Raw genomic sequence first — 23,744 nt, 5'->3', positions numbered from 1 at the left:
ATTTCAAAATTTTAGGATTATCTTGTTAATATCACTTATCTATATACCATAATTGTTTTTTTAAAATTTGATTTGAAACCGCCCAAATATTAACATTGTTTTAAAATTTTATAAAAATGGGTATTGTTAATAATAATTTCAATTTAAAATTTTATCGTCGCTAAAATCGTGTTAGAATTATCCACTTGTGTTATTAAAATTTTTATCGTCCCCTAAAATCGTGTTATTTGTACCATATCTCCAAAATAATGACAAACATAAGTTTAACATTTTCAAATTATTTATGTTTCAAAATTTATAAAAAAAAATTGAATATTTTATTTTTGAAAGAAATTAATTGAGAAGAAAAGATTTGTTTTATTTAAATTGGAAAAGAAAAAGGAAAAGTAAGATATTTAAGAGAAAATAATAATATAATAATATTTATTATTATTACTATTCATCATCCTCTTCATTCTCACCAAAATCTTAGCCGTCGACGACACCTCCATCTCTGTTTGTTCGAGTGTTCTCCATCCAGTCGAAAGAAAACGTCTCCTCCACTGCACGTCACTAGTCGCATTTTTACTTCATCCAAAGTTGAGTGCCTTTGCGCCGCTTGTTCCTTCATGCATTGCACGTCCAACCACGTCGGTCTCCTTCATCATCATTTGTTCACCGATTCTGTCAAAACTTCCAGCTACCGTCAGTCGTCGAATTTTAGTGACTTTGTGATTGTTGGGGTTTTGTTGAACTTTTTCTAAATTATACGATGAAGTTAAGAAAATGTTTTGATTTGCATTTGTGTTGGATGTGAGTAAGAAAAAAAAATGTTAAAGATTTTGAGGGGAAAATACACCAAAAGAAAAAAAGAATGTTTAAATTTGATAGAATAACCTATATTTAATAAACGTGTTTAGTAAGGTTTAAGTAAAGGGTGAATTTTGTTATAAATGCAAAAACATTTAAGTAAAGGGAAAAGAAAGCATTGGAGAGTTGAATATGAGTAAGAAAATAAAAAAAAAGGAAAAAAAGAGAGAGTGTGGTTATTAGTTTAAAAAGTTTTCCATAAATATAAGTGATTAGAAGTGGAGTTGTAAGGTAATGGGATTTAAGTGAACCAAATAATTTCCATATCTGAAATTACCCAACGGTCTCATTCTCAAGATTTATTTTCCATAAATTGAACTCTCTTCTTACCTATAAATCAAACTTTCTACTTCACCTCCACACAATCAAAAACCAATTCTTCAATTAACAATGTCTTTTGCTATTTCTAATCCCATTCAGTACCGTCTCTACGCCTCCGGCACCGGAGGCAATGGAGTATTACAAGTTAATATAAGCTTTATCCAACAAATCATCTCTGTTTCTCCCCTCACCGGACGTCCCCATGAAGTCCTCCATCAAACTCCAAGGATTCCGTACCACAATGCTCTCTTTTATCTCTCCTTACGCCAACTCCAAAGTCCGTTGTTCTACATCACTCAAATTCTCTCCTCACTCAACATCCGCCCTGCCGCTTCCCAAAACATGGCTCGTCGTATCGCTTCCCACATCCTACAAATGCCTGACAGAAACAGCGAGACGAATTTCCATATCCTCGCTGAAGTGGATTTCATTCGACTGATTTGGCTGCCATCAATGGGTGGAGGCGGTGCAGGGGCGGAGGAAACAGTTGTGTTGGATGAAGCTCCGCCGGCAGTGAAGAGGGGAGTGGGGGTGGCGAGGGGAGAGAGGTTGAGATCGGAAGAAAAGATGGAGGAATTGGGAGATTGCAGCATCTGTTTGGATGAATTGAGTTGTGAAAAGAGGGAGGTGATGAGGATTCCTTGTGGCCATGTTTACCATGAATCGTGCATCTTCAAGTGGCTTGAGAATCACAATTCTTGTCCTTTGTGTAGAAAGCCATTGCACCACGACGACGAGGACGACGAGGAGTACTCATGGTGATAATTCATCCATTCTTTTTTGTGAAGTTTTTCGTAATTGGGATTCTAATTCTATCAACTACTCTTTCTTCCCAAAGGGAAGAAAAGAAAATTCTTCAATCCTCTGTATTTTTTTACTACATCTGGTAGTAATGATCACAACTTTAGCAATGTTAATAGTAATACTATGCACAGATTCAAATCTTGTTATATTCTCATCACTACTTTTTTTTTTCTTCTAATCCTAATATCTGTTTTTTAGTTTATAACATTTGATCTGTTGCTCCCTACTTAACAGTCTAACCAAATATAAAATTCAACAACAGAATACCTAACTAAGACAAAAATCTACAGTCCAATACAAATAATATTTGATTCATTTATCTTCAAAATTCACAACTCTATGCTCCAAATAGCCATTCGAGATGCCATCTGAAGTATACATGTATGCATTTTGTACATCAAGTTTGTTTATTTCAAGTTTAATTACGTGTTAGGGGAAAAATTCCCTTTTTATTCGTAATTCAAATACAAAAAGTATTAATCGCAAGTCGGAATCTCGACTTTAACGAACCCTAACCCTCTACATGTTCACTCGACATTGCATCTTCGACCTTCCTCTTCGAATAGCTCGTCCTTCTTTCCTTCTTCTTATCTGCAAACTTCAAGAATTTTCGGAGCGGCGTAGCACCGGTACCCGCGTCGGCGCTGGTGGTTGAAGCTTCTGGATCTTTCTTCAAATGGCGGTTGAATTGACACATTGTGTTGAGAAAATGGAGCAAAAGAGCGAGTAAACAGACACCGGCACAGATGGAGAACAATCCAATGAAGCTCTGCAAGTGAAGTTGTTCGGAATCGGAATCTCCTGAACTGCACGATTTTGTTGAGAACCACTTGCTGTGAATCTTCTGAAGATGCCCATTCTCCGATAGAGTGAGTATGGCCGTCGATAAATCAACCGCCAATGGAGAGTCTCGTGGAAATGCCTACCCAAAAAACCAATGTATATTAAAGTAAGTTTGTATTTCGAAAATTCGTTAAAAATGAACACACGTCAATACCCAACTATCGATTTTTATAGGTTTTTTCAAAATTGCCCATAACGAATAATATTTTCAAATATTGTGCACTCTTTCTAAATCTTATACCGACTCTTACCTCCTTTCAAATTATCACAAGGATTTGTAGGTGATGAAAAGTTTGAAAGTATTGGTATGAGAAATATACTTACGAATCCCCATCCACTTTTGGTGAACTGTTGGCCCTGTATTGAATAATCGCAATACTCGGTGAGAAAGAGATCGATGTATGGCTGCTCATCGACGATAGCGCCGACGGTTCCGTTCTTGAGAGCGGCAGCATACTCTTCTGGGGATCCAAGAGCAATGAGCCTAGATTTTTGGACATTAAGTTGCTCGCTTAAATAAGTTTCAGCAAACGAACCAACTTGGAATCCTATATGAACATTGCTAGATATCAATGAATCAATTCCTGTGATAGGGGAGGTGGCTAGTTGTACGGTGAATATGGATGTGAGGTTAGCGGTGTAGCTGGAGGTGATAATTAGAACCACAAAAAGCCATACGACAATCACGAAACGGCCGAGCGTGCTCACCACATTTTCTCCTGAAAATGAGAATGTTTAGAATTTGTTGTAGAGCTCTTTGTCTTGGTAGACATGGAATCTTCAAGTAAAAGACTTACTTTGTGCAAAAAACATAGTTGAGAAGCCAAACCTGCATGGCAATATAACAAATACTAAGATCAAGATGGATATGAAGAAGACAAACAAGAACATGCTATATATTATATTGACTTGGAGAGACAAAATTCAATGTGTTCGTGTGAAATGTAAATCTACGATCAATTAGAAGGTTAGTGTTATGAAATCGACAAACAAAGAAAGCACATGAGGGGTAGAGTGAGAAAGGAAATTTAAGATTAGAAAAAAATATTAAATAAACAAATTGTAAAGGTATGTCCATAGAGTAAGGGATTTATATATAACACATATCCAAACATTAGGCCCAAAAAATTAAATGGTATACGAATACAACTTAGGTTTGGTTATTCGAAGGTGTTATCTCATGCATTTCAACTACTTTGAGGCAATTTATCATCCTCTAGAAAATTGAGTTTCCATTTTTTTTAATATTGATCTCTTTTAGTGTATTGGATCGGTTTATCTTTCGTAGTCATTAAAATAAAACGTGTACAAAAAGGAAATTTTCATGAGAATGCTCCTTGCCAGCTGAAGTTGAACGGTTGAAGTTTTTGTATGACAGAAAAATGGTGTGAATAATGCATAAAACTAGTTGGTATGTTTGAAAATAGTGTTGGATTTCTTGAACATTTCATTTAATCATAGAATTAACGACCATCCTTTCGACATGATCATCTCATGTATTTAGTACTCACCAGAGAATCGTGACAATTTGCGTTCTTGGATGTCCTCGAAATTCGTCGTTTTTTCGATGTTCTAATGTCCACACAACTAATCCAATGAGGAAGAAAAAAGCTGCTGTGACAGCCCACATCATTGGTGAGAATGGGCGAAGGAATGCCAAAGGACTTGAATTCACCTTCTTCATAGGGGTCAAAACTACAAGCCCTGAGTCGATATAGGGCTGCGTAAAATCGACAATCTTCGTCCGACTAGTCACAATTGCAATATCACCAACAGCAGCATCAAATTCCTAAAAAACCAATATCTCATATTTAGCAGAATTCTTGAATCACCTATTGAGACAAAAAACTTAAGCTCATAGATGAATGCCAATTTAATATTGTATATTAAAAGTTTACTTACTTTCTGTTCAACCTTATTTACAAGCTCAAGATAGCTAGGATTCTCCTCACCATCTCCAAACAAAACGAATTCATATTTAACTGCATATGGAAGCAAATTGATAGCAGCAGTAAAGACATCAATACAATATCCTTTGATTGTTCCAGTACCATTTCCAGGCATCACGAACTCCTGATAACTAACTCTTCGTGGAACGCCAATTCGTAACCGTCTTCCATCTAGTGGAAGAACCCAACCCCGAGGTTTTGTTGCCAATCCCCCAGGCCACATTGTGCTATTTAACTGATTGGTTGACATAGAACGGTTAAATGATTTTCGATACAACGTTTCAGGTGCCACAACAGATAAACCTGAATAGTTAGACCAATATCCAATTCTCTTCATACCAGATTTCACAACATTTAAGATATCATATGAAGGACGGACAGGGGATTTATCTTGAAACTGAATAGGCCCTGTTAAACCCATCATACTTGTATTCAATAAATTGTTAAGCAAAGCATTTCCTTCATTGAAGATTCTTAGTGAACTAAAATCCAAGGTCTCTCCATTAAGAATACCAGCACTTTTTGTGTCTTTAGAGAATGAGATAGTCCCATTTCGATCCAATAACTTTTTCACACCTCTTGCAATCATCCAAACAGTATCATAAGCATATAAGCCATATGTATTCAACCTAATTGACGAGGTGTTACTCAACTCATTCCATCTCGATATAAAAGATTGCTTACTTTTCGAATCGGGCGTGTGTAGACGAAGCGTAAGAACCCCTTGGATAGAGTTGGGAATGTTCAAAGGAAGTGATGAAGAAGAATCTATTTCTGTTGATAGCCAACTAGAAGTTATCCACACATAACCAGGTTCCATCATTTTAAGGCTTCGAGCCACTTCGAAAACCAAGAAACCGGTTTTCGAAAAAGTGTACAATACAATTACTCGAGATTCCATCATTTTGATCTTTACCAGTGCATCTTGAACTTGAGTTCTTGTTGCTGTTTGGTAAGGAGGAAGTGGGACTTTAGAGGAAATTTTCAAGCTTCTCTCTTCAAGTTTATCACCTAATTCAATCATACCGTTTCGACATTGATCGTCGTCGGTGTAAACTACAACGATGTCATGCCAATCGTAATAATGAATTATATCAGCAATTGCAGTCATTTGGAACTTATCATTTGGAGCTGTTTGAATGAAGTATGGATATTGCAATGATGAAAGTGTTGGATCTAATGCTGTAAATGAGAGTAATGGGATATGGAGTTCATTAGAAAGATGGGAAAGAATATGAGCCATTGTAGAATCTTCTGGACCAAGGATTGCAACTGTGTCAGATACCATGTACTTCATTGCTGTGATCACAAACACAAGAAAAATTACTTTCAAAGCTTAAAATACTATACTTTGATGTTCATTTTAGTTAAGAGTACATTGAACTGGATCAATTTAGTCAATGGACTTTTAACTTCTGCTCAATTGAGTCCATGAAAAGGTTATAAACTGTTGGTTTTGATCTTTGTATTTTTGAAATTGATAAGTTGATCATTTTAGTCTTAGTTTGCAAAATTTTTAATACAAATTCTGTAAACAACTGATTGATATAAAGTTATCGCTACCGAGTGTAATAAGTGTCGTTGCATTAAAATTATGACTAGAAAAGAAAAAGAAATATAAGAGAAAATGAAGGACTAAAGTGATCATTTTTTGAAAGTACAAGAAATAAAGCGAACATTTAAAACCTCGAGGACTAACACAAAAATAGACCAAAACAGGAAGTTTGGGGATTGAAATAGTATTTGATACCTCATTTCTACTATCAAAGTACTATGATCGGAAAAATAAGATAAAAGAGAACAAAAGGACGGTAACCTGTAAGTTTCATTTTTTAAAAGTACACGAACCAAAATAAAAGTTTCAAATATTTATGGACTAACACATAAATAGACAAAAAAAGAAAAGAAAAAGAAAATTAAACATCATTTCTAGTACCAGAAAGTTAAGATTGAAAATGAAAGAAGGAACGAGATCGATCACTTTTATAGAGTATAGAGACCAAAATAAAAGTTTCAAAACTACATGAACTAAGAGTAAAATAAAGTGATTAGAAGACTTTGAAGGACTAGAATTATATAAAACGTACACGGATCAAAACAAACATTTTAAAACAAAAGAAACTCAAACTAAAATAGATCAAAACTGATATACGAACCAAAATAGTATTCAAACCTCACTTCCATTGTCAAAACAATAAAAATGAAGTTCTATCAACAAAACAAAAGTAAAGAATGCAAATAAAACCTTATGCAGAACAAAAGTATACCTCCTGTGATACCAAGAAATCCACTATAATTTGCATCATGGATTGAAATAGATAGCTTTCTTCCACCAAGAACACTTGGATCAGAATTCACATCTTTCTCAGCAGCTTCAATGGCAATCTTAGAAACTTTCCCATTCACAGAACTAAGTGAAAATATAGCTCCAACTTTCACTACTTCATTTCTTGAACTCCCTTCTGAAATTATTCCTTGAACACAAAAAAGTACTAAAAGAAGCCAAACCATATTCATAAACATCAAGCCGAAACTCGACTCGTTTGACCGAAACGGATCAACAAAGTACAACATTATTTTTAATAGTGAGTACAATGCCGTATGACTGACTGGGGATTACTAGCGAATCCGGCTTCATATAAACGAGTTGCAGCCTAAAATCCTAACTGAGGACTGATTTTTTAAGACAGCTATCTCTCAATCAGCAATAGAACACAAAGGAACGAACCAAAAGAAATATTAGTATAAGCTCTAAATAAAATCTCTCTCTCTATATATGAAACAAGAGTTAAGACATGGTACTAGAATTTGAGAATAAACTATAGACCAAGTTTTCTAATCTGATAACTAAAAACTTTAAGTTAGAACATAATACTTTGTTTTCAAATAGAGAAAAACACAAACAAACAAATAAATAAATAGATAAAAAGGTTCAAACTTAGGTGTTAAGTTAAAGGAGTTTTAACTTTTGGAGGGGTAATGTACATCTTACAATAAAGCAAATTCAAGAAGTAATAGCCAAGAATGAATCAGTAATTACAAACCCTAAGGAATAAAATCAAATGGTTAGCAGAAAAGTGTTAGATAATGAAGCTATTAGGGAGAAGAAAGAATGAAAAGCAAGACCCAAAACTAATTAAAAAACATATACTTTTTTCTTTTAATAACTAGAAGTATATATGAAAGTTTCTATTGAATTACTGGGCAGAGCAAAAAAAGGATAATCAAGAATTTTATACAGTGTTCGGGTCCAATCTTAAGGAGATGTTTGAGAGTGATGTTGCAATGGTTAGAATCACTTTTGTCATTTTCAATGATATGAAAAATTCATTCACAAATGTAAAATTTAATATTAAATGAAAAAAGGGTTAAAGAAAACAAGAAGCATATGAAGAAAAGAAAGAAAACAAGAAGCATATGAAAAGATGCTAAAAAGTGGCTGAAAGGAAGGGAGGTTGAATGGTGAAGGTGAAGCGAAGTGGGCAACTGAGCTTTGTGGTGGCGCTTTCCAATATAATATTAAGATGATATTGGGCCACAAATTCAATTATGACAATACTTTCATAAGGTTGAACTACTTTGTCATTTCATTTTTAATGTTTCAAAGTTTCATTTGACATTTGACCCTATTAGATCATATAAACAATTTCAAATGAGATTCACGAAACTCTTCAACCACAATGATTTAGAATGATGTGGTGATTCTTCCCTTTTACCATTTCATATCTTAATTTTTTGTTTGAAATTTTAAAGATTTCTAAGATAGCTTTGAAATTTTAACATTACATTGATATTTAAACAATTTATAATTTATCGATTTACTTTTGGTGTTTGTTCATTTTAGTCTCTATACTTTCAACTTTGGTTCATTTTAATTCATATACTTTCAAACTAGTTTTCATTTTGATCACTGTACTTTTAATTAGTTCATTTTGTTCACTTATACTTTTAGAAGGCAATCAATTTGGATTCATCATTTAAATTTTTATTTCATTTCTATATATAGAGATAAAAAATGTCGCTTTTTAAAAGTTCTCAAACCAAAGTTAAACTATATTAGGGACAAAAATGAACAATTTAAAGCTAGAAAAAAGAACTAAAATAGACCAAACTCGAGAGTATAAAGACAAATACTATTTTTAGATGTGGGAGATGATATTGTAACTTTTTTTATATATAGTGATATTTGTAATATATAGCATTGAAGTTGGTAATAAGTTGAGAATCCACTAAATGGAGGTTGTGGATGAGTAAGTAGCCAAGTGGGAAAATTCTTCACATAGATATCTATTTCAAATTTTAAAGGTCACTCTCTCTTTGGGGCAGAAACATGATTTGCCACTTCCACTCAAGCAAATGGTGACCTACAAAACCTAGGAGTTTTGATATATAGAGTGGTTTCTCTATTTGTTTCTTACATGAGGGAAAATACAAGGGGGAGAACAAAAATATGGGTGTCATTTTCGAATCGGTTGTGGGGATACGCTTTGGAAAGAGAAAAAAAATCTCGACTAAGACGTCGATTGATCTTTGAAACGTATACTGTTAAATGTGTTTCTTTGAGTTTATCATTCGATTTTAGAAAATTGTTAGATATGACGTTTCCTGTTTTGTTTGAATAGTTTTTCTTGATTCTCTTTGATTGAAGCCAATCCCGAGATTCTTTGGAAGTTAAGTTTTGATTTAACTTCACCAAATGTAATCTATTTTCACGGCTTAATTGATAATTTTCAAACGGAATTACCGATTTAAGAAAAAAACTTGATTTTATGGTGACCAATGCGTGGTTTATGTTCAAATAAGTTAGAGTTGGAGACATTACATTACATTACGATCTTGATCTTCATCCAGTTCGAGGTTACATGGAGAAAGTTCAAAAAATTATTGGTATAGTGCGATGAATATAAGTTAAATTTTTATACAAATCTCGGATTCAATCTACGACAAGAATCACTGAAAAAAACTATTAAAACAACTTATAAAAAATGGTGTCAATTTTTTTCCAGTAAATTAGAACAAAAATGAAGTTTCATCTTAAAATCCATAGACAAAAAAAAAAAAAGATATAACCCGTTTTATTTTATAACGATGAAGTTATTTTTCACACTTTACGTAAGATCTTAAACCAAGCAAGGTAAGAATGAAAAGAAAAATCCAAATTTTGTCATTTATGGTTGAAGTTGTGAAGAAAAAGAGGAGTGACTCATAAATGAGATGATGAGAATATATAAAAGGGAATATGGAAAAGAATAGCTCTTTCTCTTCCATGGTTGGCAACGTTGGAATCCAATTCAAAGTGTACATGTTCTCAATGTCCACCATCATAAATGGGAAGCACATTCTCAAGTGCCTATTTTTTTTTCTCTCTTTTCCCCTAAATTATCATTTTTTTAGATGTGTATAGAGGGTGACACTAAACTTTCACATTATCATATTTATGTTTAATTTCATACATTTAAAAGTGTGTTTTAGTTAGTATTTTCGATTTCAAAAGTGATTTTAGAATTATATCAAATTTCTTTTCATCCTAGCACATAAACATGCTTAAATAGCATGTTTATGAAATTATATATCAAACTAATCCTTAACTAAACATGCTTAAATAGCATGCTTAAACAAGTACTTACTACTAAATCCTTTTTCTCCATTTGACAAATAAAATGAAAATAGAAACTTGGTGGGAGCCCTTTCAAAAGGAAATTTGTGGCAGTTAGTTGAAGAAAGTCTATATAGGGTATATAGTATATGCAAACAAAGCCAAACTTTTTGTTGCCAACAAATGGACCACTAGGTACAATATATATATATTTCCAATTCCAATCGTTATACATCGTTTAACACGTGAGCTATTATATTGGTTAAACTATCGTTTTAATGTCTTTTATATTTTGAATTTGTCTATGTACTTTTAAATTTTCAATTATTTTTTTCGTTGCAGTAGATTTAGTGAATCTTATGAATAATTTGATGGAATGGTTTCTTCTTGGACTCTTAGAAAAAAGATGAGTCTATATGAATACTGTTGTTGTTAGGGTTTTTAAAAAATAAAAAGATTGGCATACTCTTTATCCTTCATATAACAAGCACAAAATTTATTGCGTTTAATTTTGGTGTGAAGTGTAAATATTTTGTCAAATGTTATATTTTTTACAATTTCTCTTGTTATTGTTGTAATCAACTTCAATAAAAATTAAATAAATTTTTAAAAATGTATATAAAATAAAATATTATCGAACTCAAACTTCAAATGTAACCTTTTGATTTTTTCCATGCCTAACTCAAAAACAAAAAATCAAATACAATGACACTTCCACTCGATCCACCAACGACAACTCTTTCTTTAATGCAAGAAAGATTAGTATATAGTTTTATGTACTCTAGTGGGTAAGTCCGACGACATGCTTTAGTGACTAACTATGTCGACCCAACTACATTGATTATACCCAAGAAATTATAATTCATCACAATCATTATAATCACTAAACAAACCGAGCATGTGTTTCAAAGAACAAAAACTTGAATAATGAAAGTATTTTTAAATTATTGATTCATTGTGTTTAATAGTCATATCTTTTAGAATAATTTCAATTTTTTTAAAACGTGTAATCAAATATATAAATGTCTCTCGCAATGTCAAGCCAATCTATTATTTTTAAAAGTTAATTTTGAATGTTATATTAAAAATAAAAATAAAAAAATAGTTTGAAAAGTTAAATGGAATGTATTCTTAATTAAATTAAAAAAAATTGTAATTGATATAAAAAACAATTTACGAAAAAAAATAAAAAGATTAATTTTCAAGCTTAACTTAAATGTTTTTTTTTTATATATAAAAAGACCAATGTATTAATTTAATTTTATGACCTAAGCTCACATCATCTTTTATTTCTATCACTTCCACTATTCTCTTGTGCAAAGCGGCAGCCACCAGTTTTCTCAAAATAACACCGGCGACCGTAACGAACTCCGGCCAGCGACCACTAACGGCGCCTTTGAAGCCCCACTAACAGCGACGCAAGCTCCTTCCTGCAGCGGCGGTGCTCTATCCACGAACCACGACACTCAAATCTAACTACAGCGGCGCGATTCCTCTACTTTCTTCTCTGTATCGGTGGTGTTGTGACAGTCTAGATTTCAATCTATGGAGGCCATGGTGAAAAAGTATCAGCAAAGATTCAGAAAGTTCAAGGATGAAATGGATCGCTGGGATGAACTTCAAGTTCGTTTGATTTCGCAGTTCCAAAATGCCTCCTCCATCATTGGGAGACTGCAGGTCAGTCTCAGTTTTGATTTTTTGTTGAACTTATTTGTATTTTTTATTAGCTTGAAGATTATAATCTTTTATGACCTTTGAAATTTTGTTTCAGTTGCTTCAGGATCCTAAGAATTTTGGAAGTCTGTCTGGCATGGATGGCATTGTAGAGGCGTTATTGGCGAAGCAGATGGAATCCTTGCAACTTAGTTTCTCTTCCATTAAAAAGACAATGTATGTTTGTTTTTCTTGCCTTCACGTGTGATTTGTAGGATATGGTAGAAGAAAAAATCTTAAACAAAAATTAAAGGGGATCATGAACTTGAGCACCAACTGTCAACTAATTAAGTCATGCCTCTTTATCAGTAAGAGATTCGAAGTTTGAATTTCCACTCGAACATGTTTGAATAAAAGAATTGGAGAGCATGAAGTTGGTTGAGCATACACTTTAGTTTGGCTGGTGTGTTTATGTGAGACACATGTCAAACACTTGGAACTCCAACACTTGTTGGATTCATATAGAGCACTTTTTTGTTTGTTATATTTTTAGATACTAGTTGTACAAAGTCAATCTAGGTTCAAAATTGTTTAGTTATACTAAATAGACACATCTATAATAAAAAAATAATAAAATTTCAAAGCAAAATGCATCAAACATATTGACTCTTAATGTCTTTCTCGTGTAAAAATGATATATTTACTCAAACGTGTAAATTACAATGAAACTTAGCCCTATGTGCCCATGTCCTAGATTTAAAAAAAATGGTGTGATCGTGTCTGTTGTGTCGTATCTATGTCTGTGCTTCTTAAATCCAAAAGGTCTGTTAAAATATTCGTGCTACCTTGTTTTCATGAATGAAGAATCTAAATAAAGATCTCAGGGAAGAACTTGGGAATATTGTCAATTCAATGGAGAAGATTTATCGTGACGGGAAGCAATTAGTCAAAGGCGGTTCTAATCAGCCATCAATAAAACAACTACAACAAAAAGTTGGTTTAAAACCCAGTCTTGAAGATTGTTTGAATGGTTTAATGCTTCTCTGCCACATGCACCGCTCTGAGTAAGAACTGTCCTCATCCCTTTCTATGTCATGAAAGAAAAACTGTGTATCCAGTGAAAACTAAGAACTGATCATGTTAGAATTGAATTGGAGTAGGCTTCTTAGTCTGAAGTCTCATTTTTGTTGGGTTAGTTTTTTGCACCCTTGTATATTTTTCATTTGAAAATTCTTTTCCCGATCATTCTAGAGGAAACCAACTAACCTATGAAAGTCAGTTTTATGTCGCCAACAGTTGGCTTCTTTATCCATTGTTTCATTTTTGAGCAAATATGCGATATCTGTTTGAATTCTCATGTATGTATTCAGCTTGATGTTTTAGCTTATGTTACGATACACCTATATTTATGTTTCATTCCCCTCAATGTCTTTAGGTACAATCTTAAAGAATCTATCGTCTCAGCGCTTCCAGAACTTTTCTGGAAAGCTAGGTAATTTTTCTCCCAGTTGATGAATTTGATGGGATGTTCTAGTTGCAACTAGAGGATTAATGAAGTTGGTAATGTAAAGTAAAAAAGAACATGTTATATATATATAAATTTTTACACCAAAATGGAGCATTGAAAATGGATGAATCATGCACTTCATTTGTAGATTTTATTTGAAAATTCTAGGCTTCTAGCATTTGTCTCTTTCCAAACCTTCGTTATCAACGCAGAAATGATACTGAACCAAACAACTTCTTTAGTGGCTTCGAATGGGTGGTCCATTAGTGACGAAAATGAAAACAAAAACATAGAGATTGAATTTTCTTCTGATAGGTGCTTGTGAAACATCCTTTTCTAGTACTGGCCATCAACTATCATCTTCTTTTCCCCCTCCAAGTTATGTAAATCACTATGGCCCATTTTTTCTCTCAGAAAATTTGTGCATCTTGAATTGTTAGGAATCATGGAGCTCAAGACCTCAGCTCCTTACATCAACTCTTGGTTGACCAACCTAACATTAAGAAAGAGGAAGGTTAGCATTTGATACTTTCAGCACATCATATATTGAACTTTATTGATGAATATGTCACTTTTAAATTGAAAATAATCAAATTAGCGAATAAAAAGATGGGGCTTTTTCAAAAATAGAAAGAAGAAAAAAAACAAACTATTGACACTCCATAAAGAAATCACCAAAAAGACAAAATTCATTACACTTTATTTTTCTATGAAGTGTATTGTCAATTTTTCTATTTTTCACAATTTCCCTAAAAAGAACCTTGGAATGTGAAAATTTGGAAGTTAGATGGGTTTAGGTAAATGGTGTTATATGTCCTAGAAAATGTTGAATGTTCAACCTTGAATGTTAGGAAGCGTCTGGCCCACAAAGTGGAGTAAACAAGTATGAGATTAATATTTTGAAGTTAGTAAGTTTTTGTAGGTAGAGTTGTAAGATCGAGTTCTTTCATTATTGTGAAAAGTAGATTATGAAAGCAAGATGGAGTTACTTGGTAAATGTAGAAAGTAGAGATGGAGGGAAAGATTAAATTACTTGGTAAATGCAAAAAGTACAAAAAAATAAAATAAAAAATAAAGAAGATGAAGTTACTCGATAAATGTGCTAGTTCAATAATGTTTTTTATAGAAATTGAGTTGTTTAAGTTGGTGAGCCAAACGACCCCTTGGTGATTCCATTCTTCTAGATGCAATGTTTACTTCTATTTTCACGCTTTCATCATGTTCCTCTCTGGGTCTTTTGTCTAAGACCATATGTTGTATATTTTCTTATCTAATGGCTTTCATTGTCATGAACCTTACTCTTCTGACTTTGAAGTGTTCATTTACCACTAGAGGAAAATCTTCATGTTTTTCTCGTTTTCTACCGTTTTACAACTATGGTTGAGTGGTTTATACACTACTGCTTCTCAATGTACTTTCTTCTTTATTTCATAAAACATGAAGATTATTATCTCATTAGAGATATTCTTTTTGCCAAAGCTATTTGTAATCCCTCATGTAGGTAGCTTCGAAAGAGGGAAGAGTACAGGAAATCTCTAAATTTGAAATCACTGCACATATATACATATCCTTGGCTATTATAAAAGAACAACTACAAGTCTTGTCTTTCCATTTTCTATGAAAGGCTTGACCAGATTTGACGTTCCTCGTTAATTTTTACTGTCTTAAGATTTGTTTTGTACACCTTAGTTTCCCACAATAAGTATACTCAGCGTTGTCTAATAAAATATTATGTTCCTTTCAAAAAATGAAGAAAAAATAATAATAAATTTGGTTTGGCTATCTAGTGGTCATCTGTTCTTGTCAGAGGGGTGGTTGAACTTCGTTGGATTTCCACCCATTGTTTCTTTTTTCCTTCCATTATGGTCATGTTTGGTAAAAAATACTTTTATCACATTTAAAACCACTCCCAATTGTATCGTTTAATCTTTTAAATATTTAATGGTTTAGTTTTATATTCTTAAACACAATTTACTTACATGATTCAAAGTCGTATGGGAATGACTTTTAATACTGTAGTATACTATTATTGATATATTGTGGTGTTTTCATATTGAAAAATTAATCTGATTCTTGATCCTCTTTTGCAGTTGAATTCGTCTTTGATACTATACTGGTTCTAGAAGCCTAGCTAATGTATGATATGATCAAACAACTCAACAACTTATGATTTCTCATCCGCATGACTAGCAACAAAATCTCATATACTTTCAATATCAACTATTGGAAGAGTTGAGGGAACCACAAAACCAACTAGAAGATGAAACTTCAAGGATATCTCGCCTGGTGGTTATTGTTAATAATGATCATTGCTTAGCAGATAAAAGCGCAATCAACCGTTCAAATGTAGATTCGATCTTCCATTGATGAACTCGAAAAGGTAAAGAATTTACCTTGTGAGTTTGATACATTATAGCAATCTTAGTTTAAAATAGTATAGTATTTATCACTATTCTCCCCCTCCACAACAATATCAATTTAATATTCTTAGCGATTGTTGTTTTCTTTTGTGCCTTTTGGTATTTGGAGAGAGTGTAGTGTAAATGTGAAGCCTCCAGATATGCATTTTTGAAATGGATGGATTGGATAAACCCATGGGAGAAAATTAAATGTTACCATTTCATTATTTTTAAAGCTCGGATTTGTCATTTGCATGAAATTTTGATTTGTAAACTATATTTTCTTTTTAATAATTTGTTATTTCTGAACTTTACCTTTGGAAGCGAAAGGTATGTGCTGGTAAGCTATTTGAACATTTGTTAAATTAAGTAGGTTTCAAAATATTCATGGAAAGATGAGTAAAGAAAACCTCACTAATTTTTTAGGTAACATATATTTACATTCAGCTGAGAAATATCGTACTTTATGAAAAAGAATTGGTAGTAGAGATTTTCATTAAAATTATGGAAGATTAGTTTAGAGCTATGAGGAGATATAATATGGAAATGTTATATTACCATTCAAATTCTCTCACCTTCTGTTGTAGTGTGAAAGGTCGTTATTTGACATTATTATTTTTGTAATATACATATATGTATAGAAAAAATGTTAAATTTGATAAAATATAACAAAATTTCAGATCGATATGTTTTTATTAATGATATTGATGTCATTAATAGACAACAATATAATCTAAAATTTTGATATAATTTATAAATATTTTAGTTTATTTTACTATATTTAAAATTGCATCCATAATAAAATCGTAAAATTGCAAAAAAACAATAACAAAACAAAATCCTTTTAACATTAAGTATAGTTTTGCAATATATCAAAACTAATCGAGCTAGCAGCACATGAGCTACAATGGAGTTTGTAAACTCACCACAAAATTTCTTTAGAATACAATTTCAAAATCACATATAATTTGTCTCTTCAAGTTGGGAAATAACTACAAAGAAAAAAAAATGTATACAATTGGCTGATACACCTTTAATAAATATAAAAGCAAAACTGCTACAATTACCTCTTATGTAAGGCTTTGTTTGGAAGAATGTTCAATTAGGCAATGACTCATGGAGAGGCTGCAAAAATTCACCTGCCATTCTTGAGTGATAATCTGCTTCAAGAACTTGCGATTTCCCGACGGTTAACCTAAGAGGACGGTCTGGAGATTCTGATGAAGGCTCCTGGAATGTAGTTCTAACATGCCCCGTTGCGAATTTGGAGATGAAGAAACCCAAGTTATGAGCTCCCTACGCGTTGTCTTTTTGCCGAAAGATGATCGCTACTATCAATATTCTTCTCACTGTGTTCGTTATCGAAACTCCAACCAGCGAAATCAGACTCCGAGAACAAGGTGGTGGGGGGTGCTTGGTAGAATGCCAGAGGGACTCGCTTCAGTTTCTTTTTCAACTGCAACCAAAGACACCGTTTAGAACAAAAAAGAATTTGAATTTTGTTTTATCCAATTTTAGTTCTTCGTAAGGAAAGTGATGCAACGGATGGATTTCAGAGACGATATCAAAAAGTCGAAAATAGTCAATAATCTTAACCACTAAAATTGTAAAAAAGGACAATTTATAACCTTACGAGAATATATTAAAACAGCAAACTGATTAGAGTGAAACTTACCTCTTGCCCGAGTATTGTAGAGTATGAACCGGCGACAAAATCTTTAACATCAATTTCAGTTGTTTTTGATCTCACAGTCAGATCATTCTCAAGGGACAAAACTAACCTACAAGAACACAAGGACTAGTTTTTCAGTATGAAATCCAAACAAATAGAAGTTTCTTGATCAATATTAAACTGCATACCTTGAAACAGGAGGACAATAATGGTGTCGAAGACTATCAATTTCCCAAAGTGAACTTCCTGTACCAATAATTTTTGTTAACAAAAACCAAATATTAAACCACAAAAAAATAAAAACAAAGCGTCCAACAGTAGCATCTATGTAATGGATTAACCAAATGTTTTCAGTCATTAAATCTGACAATCTTTAAACATGAATTGTAAAAGATTTCGAGTAAACCATTGGAAAGCAGGTCAAGAAAGCAACTTTGACAAGTCATGGCGATATTAACAGTTCATCACAAGAATACTAATTAATAAACATGTCTTTGTCCCATTTCATCCAACAAAGAGAGAATCCATTAATCACAAACAATTCATTGCGTGACTTTACACGTCAATAAAGACAACACTTACTCAAGGCACTAGATTTAATAGGATCAGCTTCCTCGTAGTTAAAATGATCAATGCCTGGCTTCATTTTGGGTGTATCAGCATCAGTGCCTTTAGCAGCCTCTTCACTTGTGGAATTATCGTTCTTACTTTCGCTAACATTTTCCTGCACACATCATGCATACATTACATCCAAAATAAAACAAGAAAAATCGATGCAGGTTGTAGAATTTATCTTAAGCAATAGGATTAAAAATAGTGCTAACTTCAATCATAACCAATATCCTAAAGTCATGGACAGTTTCAAACAGAAATCCAAATCCACCTAACGAAGATGTTTTCAAGTTAAGGCACTTATTTTATGACAATAGATGTCTTTTATGGGAAACATATGCCTGTTTCAGAGCATAAACGAACAGTTCTTAGTTAACTAGGAAAAAAGAATGTGAGTCATATAATTGTTGTGTTGGTGAAGGATTTGTAAAATGTTAATCAATTGTAATTACGGAACCATCCTGGATTGGCCTAGTGGTAAAAAGAAAACAATCTCAAAAAATGGCTAAGAGATCAAACATTAATGGTTTCCAGATTAAAAAGAAAAAAAGAAAAAAAGAAGAAAAACTATATGTACAAAAAGTATACCCTTAACTAAACATCTCATTCGCAAAACTACATACTGTAACTAATCAAAGGAAAATAATAAGTTACCCGGTGAACCAAACAGTTGATTGAGGGATGTCTTCGTAAGAGATTGTGAATAAGAGCTATAATGACAAGTGCTCCTGATGGAGGAACAACAAGTGATAGCCTACTCAATTTCTTAGCAAAAGCAGCAGCCAAGTATGCTGGAAGAAGTGGCGACTTCAAGCAGGAATCAAGAAGCTGCCAAGAATGGTAACAAAGATATTAGGAAATCACCGAAAATGAACCAAACATTTAGAAAAGTCATTATTTATATTACAACTTGGTTTTCACTGTTAATGAAATATGAGCGCCCCTAGGATATGGATATGTGTCCTATGTACAAAATAATATAATAAAAAATAAATAAACAGGAGCGGCTTCAATATGTTATCATCTTCTCAACCTGAAACAATTATTTTGTATGAGAAACCAAGTTTTCAGTAAGATAATTGAAGAAATACACAAGCGCATACAAAAAACAGGCCTTGCCAAAGAAGTCAACAGAATCCAATGTAAAAAAAAAATTAAAAAAGAAAAAGAAAAAGAAATAACTTAACTGATAATTGACCTAGAAATTGACATACACAAAGAGGATATACTGAATTTAACAATGTCCCAAACCTCTTTCGAGATCTCTTTCAATCCAAAAAAAGCATGCCAAAAGCCCTTCCATTTACATTGTATTATCTACTGAAATTAACTAAAAAACTAGGTGAGATAGGCAACCAAATAGTCTTCAAATTGGGAGTTAACTATACCCTGTAGAATGAAGAGCATTTAAAATTCCAAGGAGATATTGAAATCACCATCCATACTTCTAAAAATCATTCCCGAAAAAGATAATCTAAAAAAAAATAGACAGACCACACAACTTTACCTGAAAAAACTTGGCCCGATGTTTTGCCATGAATATTGAAGGAACCAATAGAGCGTAGAGTTTTTCATAGAAGTTTGGATACTCTAAACCATATTTTGTCATTAGGAGGAAGAGGCTGCTGAGAGCCATAACACTGATGACGCCACCAATATCATAGGATTTTGTTAAGAAGTCGCTGCATTTTATTATGCAACAAATGAGTTAAATGAGACATACAAGCTTTATATATAAGAGAGAACATACAAACCATATTATCACAAACCTTAATATAATTGGTTTAGAAAGATAGGGAATGACTTCCTGATCAAGAATTACAAGAACCTACGTAGCAAAAGGATGAGTGAAAAAATATTAGATGACAACAAAGCCCAAAAGAAAAAAGGATTAGAAAATTTACAATATGGAAGCAATAGTGAAGGGTAGGTTGTAACACAAACAATCATTGAAGAATTTCTGAAATAACCAACCCATGTATTTACGAAGAATAAGTATTCGAAGAGAAAGACAACGATATAGTACAATGATACGAGAGGTATCGTGAAGATCATTGGGAGAAAAATAACTATACTTCTCAACTAAATTAGATGGGGATCAATCACAAGAAGTTTGCAAAAGACCACCAGGATTTGCTTTATAGGTCTAAGCTAATCTCCAGACAGAATATAGCTAAAAAATAACTAGTGTAGGGATTGTTTTCAGAAAATCAGTCTTAAAAAAATTTAATGAAAATGATAACCAAATAAAAAAAACGTACACTATTTCATGGCCTAGCATGTTCTTGAGCCTACTGTACATCACTTGTGCTTCTAATATAATCAAGAACACTAAGATTTCTTCTCAAGCTAAAGGCAACTATTAATAAAAATTCAACCAAAACCAACGGAAAAGAATTACTGTCCTAACATTTAGATCAGAATACAAATTATAAAAAGAGAGGAGAAATATTTTAACACTGTTTCCAAACAGCAGCATATTATCTGGATACAAATTGTCCATCCAGATCATTAGGAAGTATAACTGCATTTTTTTTAGCAAAAGGAAGCATAACTGCATTATTGTTCTCTCCCCACAAAATAAAATAACTACACCAAAGATAAAACGAGATGTAAAATTGTTTTCAGATACAATATTGACTTTTTAAGCAGTCGACTCAATTATAAAAGTTGTCAAAACCATAATACAGACCAATTTCAGAACTACAAATGCTTTTAATTTTGTATAGAGCCAAAAATAAAGAGCAGAGTGGTTACCTCCTTGTACACATCAATTGGAAGCGGTAACTTAAGAAATGAAATCCATGCTTTTGAAAATTTTAGTTTCATTCTTCTAACAATCTTTGATGAGGTTAAGACCTGAAGGGTGTTAGCAATGTTCTTTAAAAGAAGGAATGATGATAGAATTCAATGTAGCAGAACTAATACAGAAAAGAGAGAAAAAAAATAGATAAAGAACAAACTAGTTTTTTTGGATAAGAATAAAGAACAAACTAGTTGTAACCACCTCTTCGTCATTTTTCTTCATCTTAAGCTGCTTTGCTTCTTGATCATCAGAAAGCACTTTGTTATCACCTTCAATTGAAAAAATAATGACTTAAGCAAAAACTCTGCTCCATAAAAGAAGTGCTGACGGTAAACACATAGGATAATTGCAATGTGCTCAATGTCATGACTCTTTATTCATAAAAATGCAAATTTAGAACCTGTATCAGCAGTTCTTGAATGATCTTTTTATTATTATTTTTTTCATGATAGGTAACAATTTCATTGATTAAACGAAAGATACAAAAGGGGATGCCGTCCATAGAGATTATAACAGCACACAAATAATAATAATAATAATAAAATATAATTAATTAATAAATAAATAAACAAAACCTCTAGCTGGATAACAAGTGTTAAGACTAAAAATTGAATGTCATCGACCGTCATATTAGAAATTACCCATCTTAAATTGGAATCCATAATTCCATTTTAATGCCCAAACTAAATTAAATGTCAATATGACATTAAAAAAATTCATTTACTGCCTCCAAAAAATTCCATGAAAACACCCTTTAGGAAGGTTAGAGATGCTACATTCAACATGTTAATAATTCAAGATCTGTGTATAAAAAAACAACAAACTCAATAAGCCCAAAAACCAAATCTGTGGAAATTACCTGATTCAACCCACATAGTGTAGTCAGATTGATTTGAGTTTTCCAAAGGGGGAATGGAGGATATGATAGAGTGCACAATGTGAATGAACTCCACCCTGCACAGAGAAACGTCACACCAGTGACGAACCAATTTTTTAAAAGACTTCATAATTCCAGTGCCTTCAAATTATTATCAACGAGGACCATGCAAAGAACAAAATTGTGGTTTAAGGTGGTTAAAAATATATTCCTTGTGGTCTAAACATCATATGGCCTGAAAAAGAATTGAAGAAACTACACCCTTATCAAATTAACAAACTAATTTGCCAATGAGTCCTAACCGCTCCTAAATTGTTGAGCTAAAAAAACTTATGACGTGTAGACAAGGTAAGACCTTCCACATCTGGAGACTTTACCCTATTCCTTAAGACAAAGTAGGCTAACTCCCTCCCTCATCATATACATAAAGGGGCAAATTCAATATTAATATACTTTGTTTTTCAAAAAAGGAGAAAATCTCAAGCATATATAGAAGTACAATGACTTGTAAAAATGTTGAAGGGTAACAGTGGTTTAGGACAATGATTTGAGATCAAAAAACATTTACCCTTCTTTTGAATGGCCACCAACATCACCTACAAGAAGAAGAAAGTTCATTGAACGAAGCATTCCGGAAATAAAAATAACAAAATGTCAAGAATAGGTAGGAGAAAATACCAGACATGTACTCAGCCTTGAAAGTCTTGGCAAGTTCTTTAATGCTAATATATGTAAAATAACTGTACAAGAGAGAAGCAGGTTAAAAATGGATCTCATAGTCATAGGAATCCAAAACATGTGTCTCAAGAATTCGATAAAAATGTTAAGAATCAACAAATTTAAGGAAAATGGTACATAATCAAAGCTAAAGAGGACGGGAATTAACGTTAAAATGAAATCCCAGTCGTGTCAGTGCACAAGAAGCAGAAGGACAATGTTCTAAACATTACGCACAGGTTCTTAAAGGGGAAAAAAGAAGAAGACGAAGAAACATACCGGACATCGAGATAATGGAAGTACTTTTTCACAAGCAAGGCTATCAGAGTATCAACTGGAGTCGAAGAATGAGCCTACATATAAGAGAAGAGGTAAAATCCACAGCTCTAACACAATCACAAACATTAAAAAAAATAATGGTAATTAAGGATAGCAAGGCAACTTACGATACTCTGTAAAAACCTGTGGTATACAGCAGAGTGAAATTTCCCCTTGTTACCAACTTTAACAAACTCCATAATCGCATCCAACACAATCTCCTAAACCACACACAACATAGAAAAAACACACAATTCAATTAAACTAAATCACCAAACAGAACGAATTCAAAAGCCACCAAAGAGCACCACCTTGAGAGTGTCATCGCATTCAGAAGAAACCGCTACATCAATAAGCGACTTAACGAGTTCATCAAACTTAGAACGGAGCCAGGTCCGGTAAATGAACTCGGCATCGACCTGAACGTCGTCTCCAGCAGGGGGAGGCTTGGAGGAGGAAGGGAGGGAAGGGAGGTTGGTGATGAAGAAGGACTGAAGGGAGAGGAGAGCTTCAAGGACATAAGGAGGAGGTGAAGAAGGGGATACGAAGGTGAGAAGTAGAGGGAGGTTGTTGATGTGAGCTCGAGATGAGAGAAGTTGAAGGCCAAGGGTTTTGAGGTCTGAAAGGCTGTGAGTATTTTCATTCTTCGTCTTCGTCTTCGTCTTCTTCTTCTCCTTCTCGTTGTGATTGTTGGAGGGAATGGACGCCATTGGAGCTGCTAAGAGAAAGCTCAAGGCGGGAACGGAAAAACTGTCGAAGTCCTACGGTGGAACACGGCGGCTTAGTTAGGTTTTTGAATTAGAAGAATCGAGCTGTTTGTG

The 23,744-nt window shown here is 33.2% G+C and overlaps 4 protein-coding genes across 6 annotated transcripts; 2 read left to right on the top strand and 2 right to left on the bottom strand.

The window, feature by feature from the left end:
• Positions 1 to 489: 489 nt before the first annotated feature.
• Positions 490 to 2,232, top strand: LOC101214496 (hypothetical protein). Its single transcript, XM_004144906.2, has one exon. The coding sequence runs from the start codon at positions 1,240 to 1,242 to the stop codon at positions 1,930 to 1,932; it is 693 nt and encodes a 230-aa protein (XP_004144954.1). The 5' UTR covers positions 490 to 1,239; the 3' UTR covers positions 1,933 to 2,232.
• A 27-nt stretch (positions 2,233 to 2,259) lies between these two features.
• Positions 2,260 to 8,149, bottom strand: LOC101208602 (glutamate receptor 3.2). Its single transcript, XM_004154034.3, has 6 exons — positions 7,034 to 8,149; positions 4,720 to 6,065; positions 4,329 to 4,606; positions 3,615 to 3,646; positions 3,142 to 3,536; positions 2,260 to 2,896 (listed from the first exon to the last, which is right to left on the bottom strand). The coding sequence occupies exons 1-6, from the start codon at positions 7,338 to 7,340 to the stop codon at positions 2,486 to 2,488; spliced, it is 2,769 nt and encodes a 922-aa protein (XP_004154082.3). The 5' UTR covers positions 7,341 to 8,149; the 3' UTR covers positions 2,260 to 2,485.
• Positions 8,150 to 11,641: 3,492 nt separating this feature from the next.
• On the top strand, positions 11,642 to 16,170 carry LOC101219419 (uncharacterized protein At5g43822). 3 transcript variants are annotated; one of them, XM_004144845.3, is made up of 6 exons: positions 11,642 to 12,039; positions 12,134 to 12,252; positions 12,900 to 13,079; positions 13,451 to 13,507; positions 13,963 to 14,036; positions 15,613 to 16,170. In XM_004144845.3, the coding sequence occupies exons 1-6, from the start codon at positions 11,908 to 11,910 to the stop codon at positions 15,651 to 15,653; spliced, it is 603 nt and encodes a 200-aa protein (XP_004144893.1). In that variant the 5' UTR covers positions 11,642 to 11,907; the 3' UTR covers positions 15,654 to 16,170. The 3 variants fall into 3 exon arrangements, with proteins under 3 accessions (XP_004144893.1, XP_031744200.1, XP_031744201.1); XM_031888340.1 differs by having other exon boundaries at positions 13,937 to 14,036; XM_031888341.1 differs by lacking the exon at positions 13,963 to 14,036.
• A 577-nt stretch (positions 16,171 to 16,747) lies between these two features.
• Positions 16,748 to 23,732, bottom strand: LOC101208846 (nucleolar complex protein 4 homolog). Its single transcript, XM_011660332.2, has 15 exons — positions 23,235 to 23,732; positions 23,052 to 23,144; positions 22,885 to 22,958; positions 22,567 to 22,628; positions 22,457 to 22,484; positions 21,871 to 21,965; positions 21,213 to 21,280; positions 20,963 to 21,064; positions 19,975 to 20,033; positions 19,713 to 19,887; positions 18,860 to 19,033; positions 18,176 to 18,317; positions 17,782 to 17,839; positions 17,597 to 17,702; positions 16,748 to 17,377 (listed from the first exon to the last, which is right to left on the bottom strand). Exons 1-15 carry the CDS (start codon positions 23,631 to 23,633, stop codon positions 17,207 to 17,209), a joined length of 1,806 nt encoding a protein of 601 aa, XP_011658634.1. The 5' UTR covers positions 23,634 to 23,732; the 3' UTR covers positions 16,748 to 17,206.
• Between the last annotated feature and the right edge of the window lie 12 nt (positions 23,733 to 23,744).

The sequence above is a fragment of the Cucumis sativus genome, chromosome 7, assembly GCF_000004075.3.
Source record: "Cucumis sativus cultivar 9930 chromosome 7, Cucumber_9930_V3, whole genome shotgun sequence".
Taxonomy (NCBI): domain Eukaryota; kingdom Viridiplantae; phylum Streptophyta; class Magnoliopsida; order Cucurbitales; family Cucurbitaceae; genus Cucumis; species Cucumis sativus.
The sequence above is the reverse complement of the archived record's forward strand: the minus strand, read 5'-3'. Positions and strand labels throughout refer to the sequence as shown.

Bases quoted from the DNA above. Each gene is read 5' to 3' on its own strand.
- LOC101208602 (XM_004154034.3), bottom strand. From the start codon at position 7,340: ATGTTGTACTTTGTTGATCCGTTTCGGTCAAACGAGTCGAGTTTCGGC. The intron at 3,647-4,328 runs GTGAGTACTAAA...ATTGCCATGCAG, and splicing joins CAAATTGTCACGATTCTCTG to GTTTGGCTTCTCAACTATGT. The intron at 2,897-3,141 runs GTAAGTATATTT...TTTTTTGGGTAG, and splicing joins CCAAAAGTGGATGGGGATTC to GCATTTCCACGAGACTCTCC.
- LOC101208846 (XM_011660332.2), bottom strand. From the start codon at position 23,633: ATGGCGTCCATTCCCTCCAACAATCACAACGAGAAGGAGAAGAAGAAG. The intron at 19,034-19,712 runs GTAAAGTTGTGT...CATTCTTGGCAG, and splicing joins ATCGGGCCAAGTTTTTTCAG to CTTCTTGATTCCTGCTTGAA. The intron at 17,378-17,596 runs GTAAGTTTCACT...CTTTGGTTGCAG, and splicing joins CTACAATACTCGGGCAAGAG to TTGAAAAAGAAACTGAAGCG.
- LOC101219419 (XM_031888340.1), top strand. From the start codon at position 11,908: ATGGAGGCCATGGTGAAAAAGTATCAGCAAAGATTCAGAAAGTTCAAG. The intron at 12,040-12,133 runs GTCAGTCTCAGT...ATTTTGTTTCAG, and splicing joins CCATCATTGGGAGACTGCAG to TTGCTTCAGGATCCTAAGAA. The intron at 13,080-13,450 runs GTAAGAACTGTC...CAATGTCTTTAG, and splicing joins TGCCACATGCACCGCTCTGA to GTACAATCTTAAAGAATCTA.
- LOC101214496 (XM_004144906.2), top strand. From the start codon at position 1,240: ATGTCTTTTGCTATTTCTAATCCCATTCAGTACCGTCTCTACGCCTCC.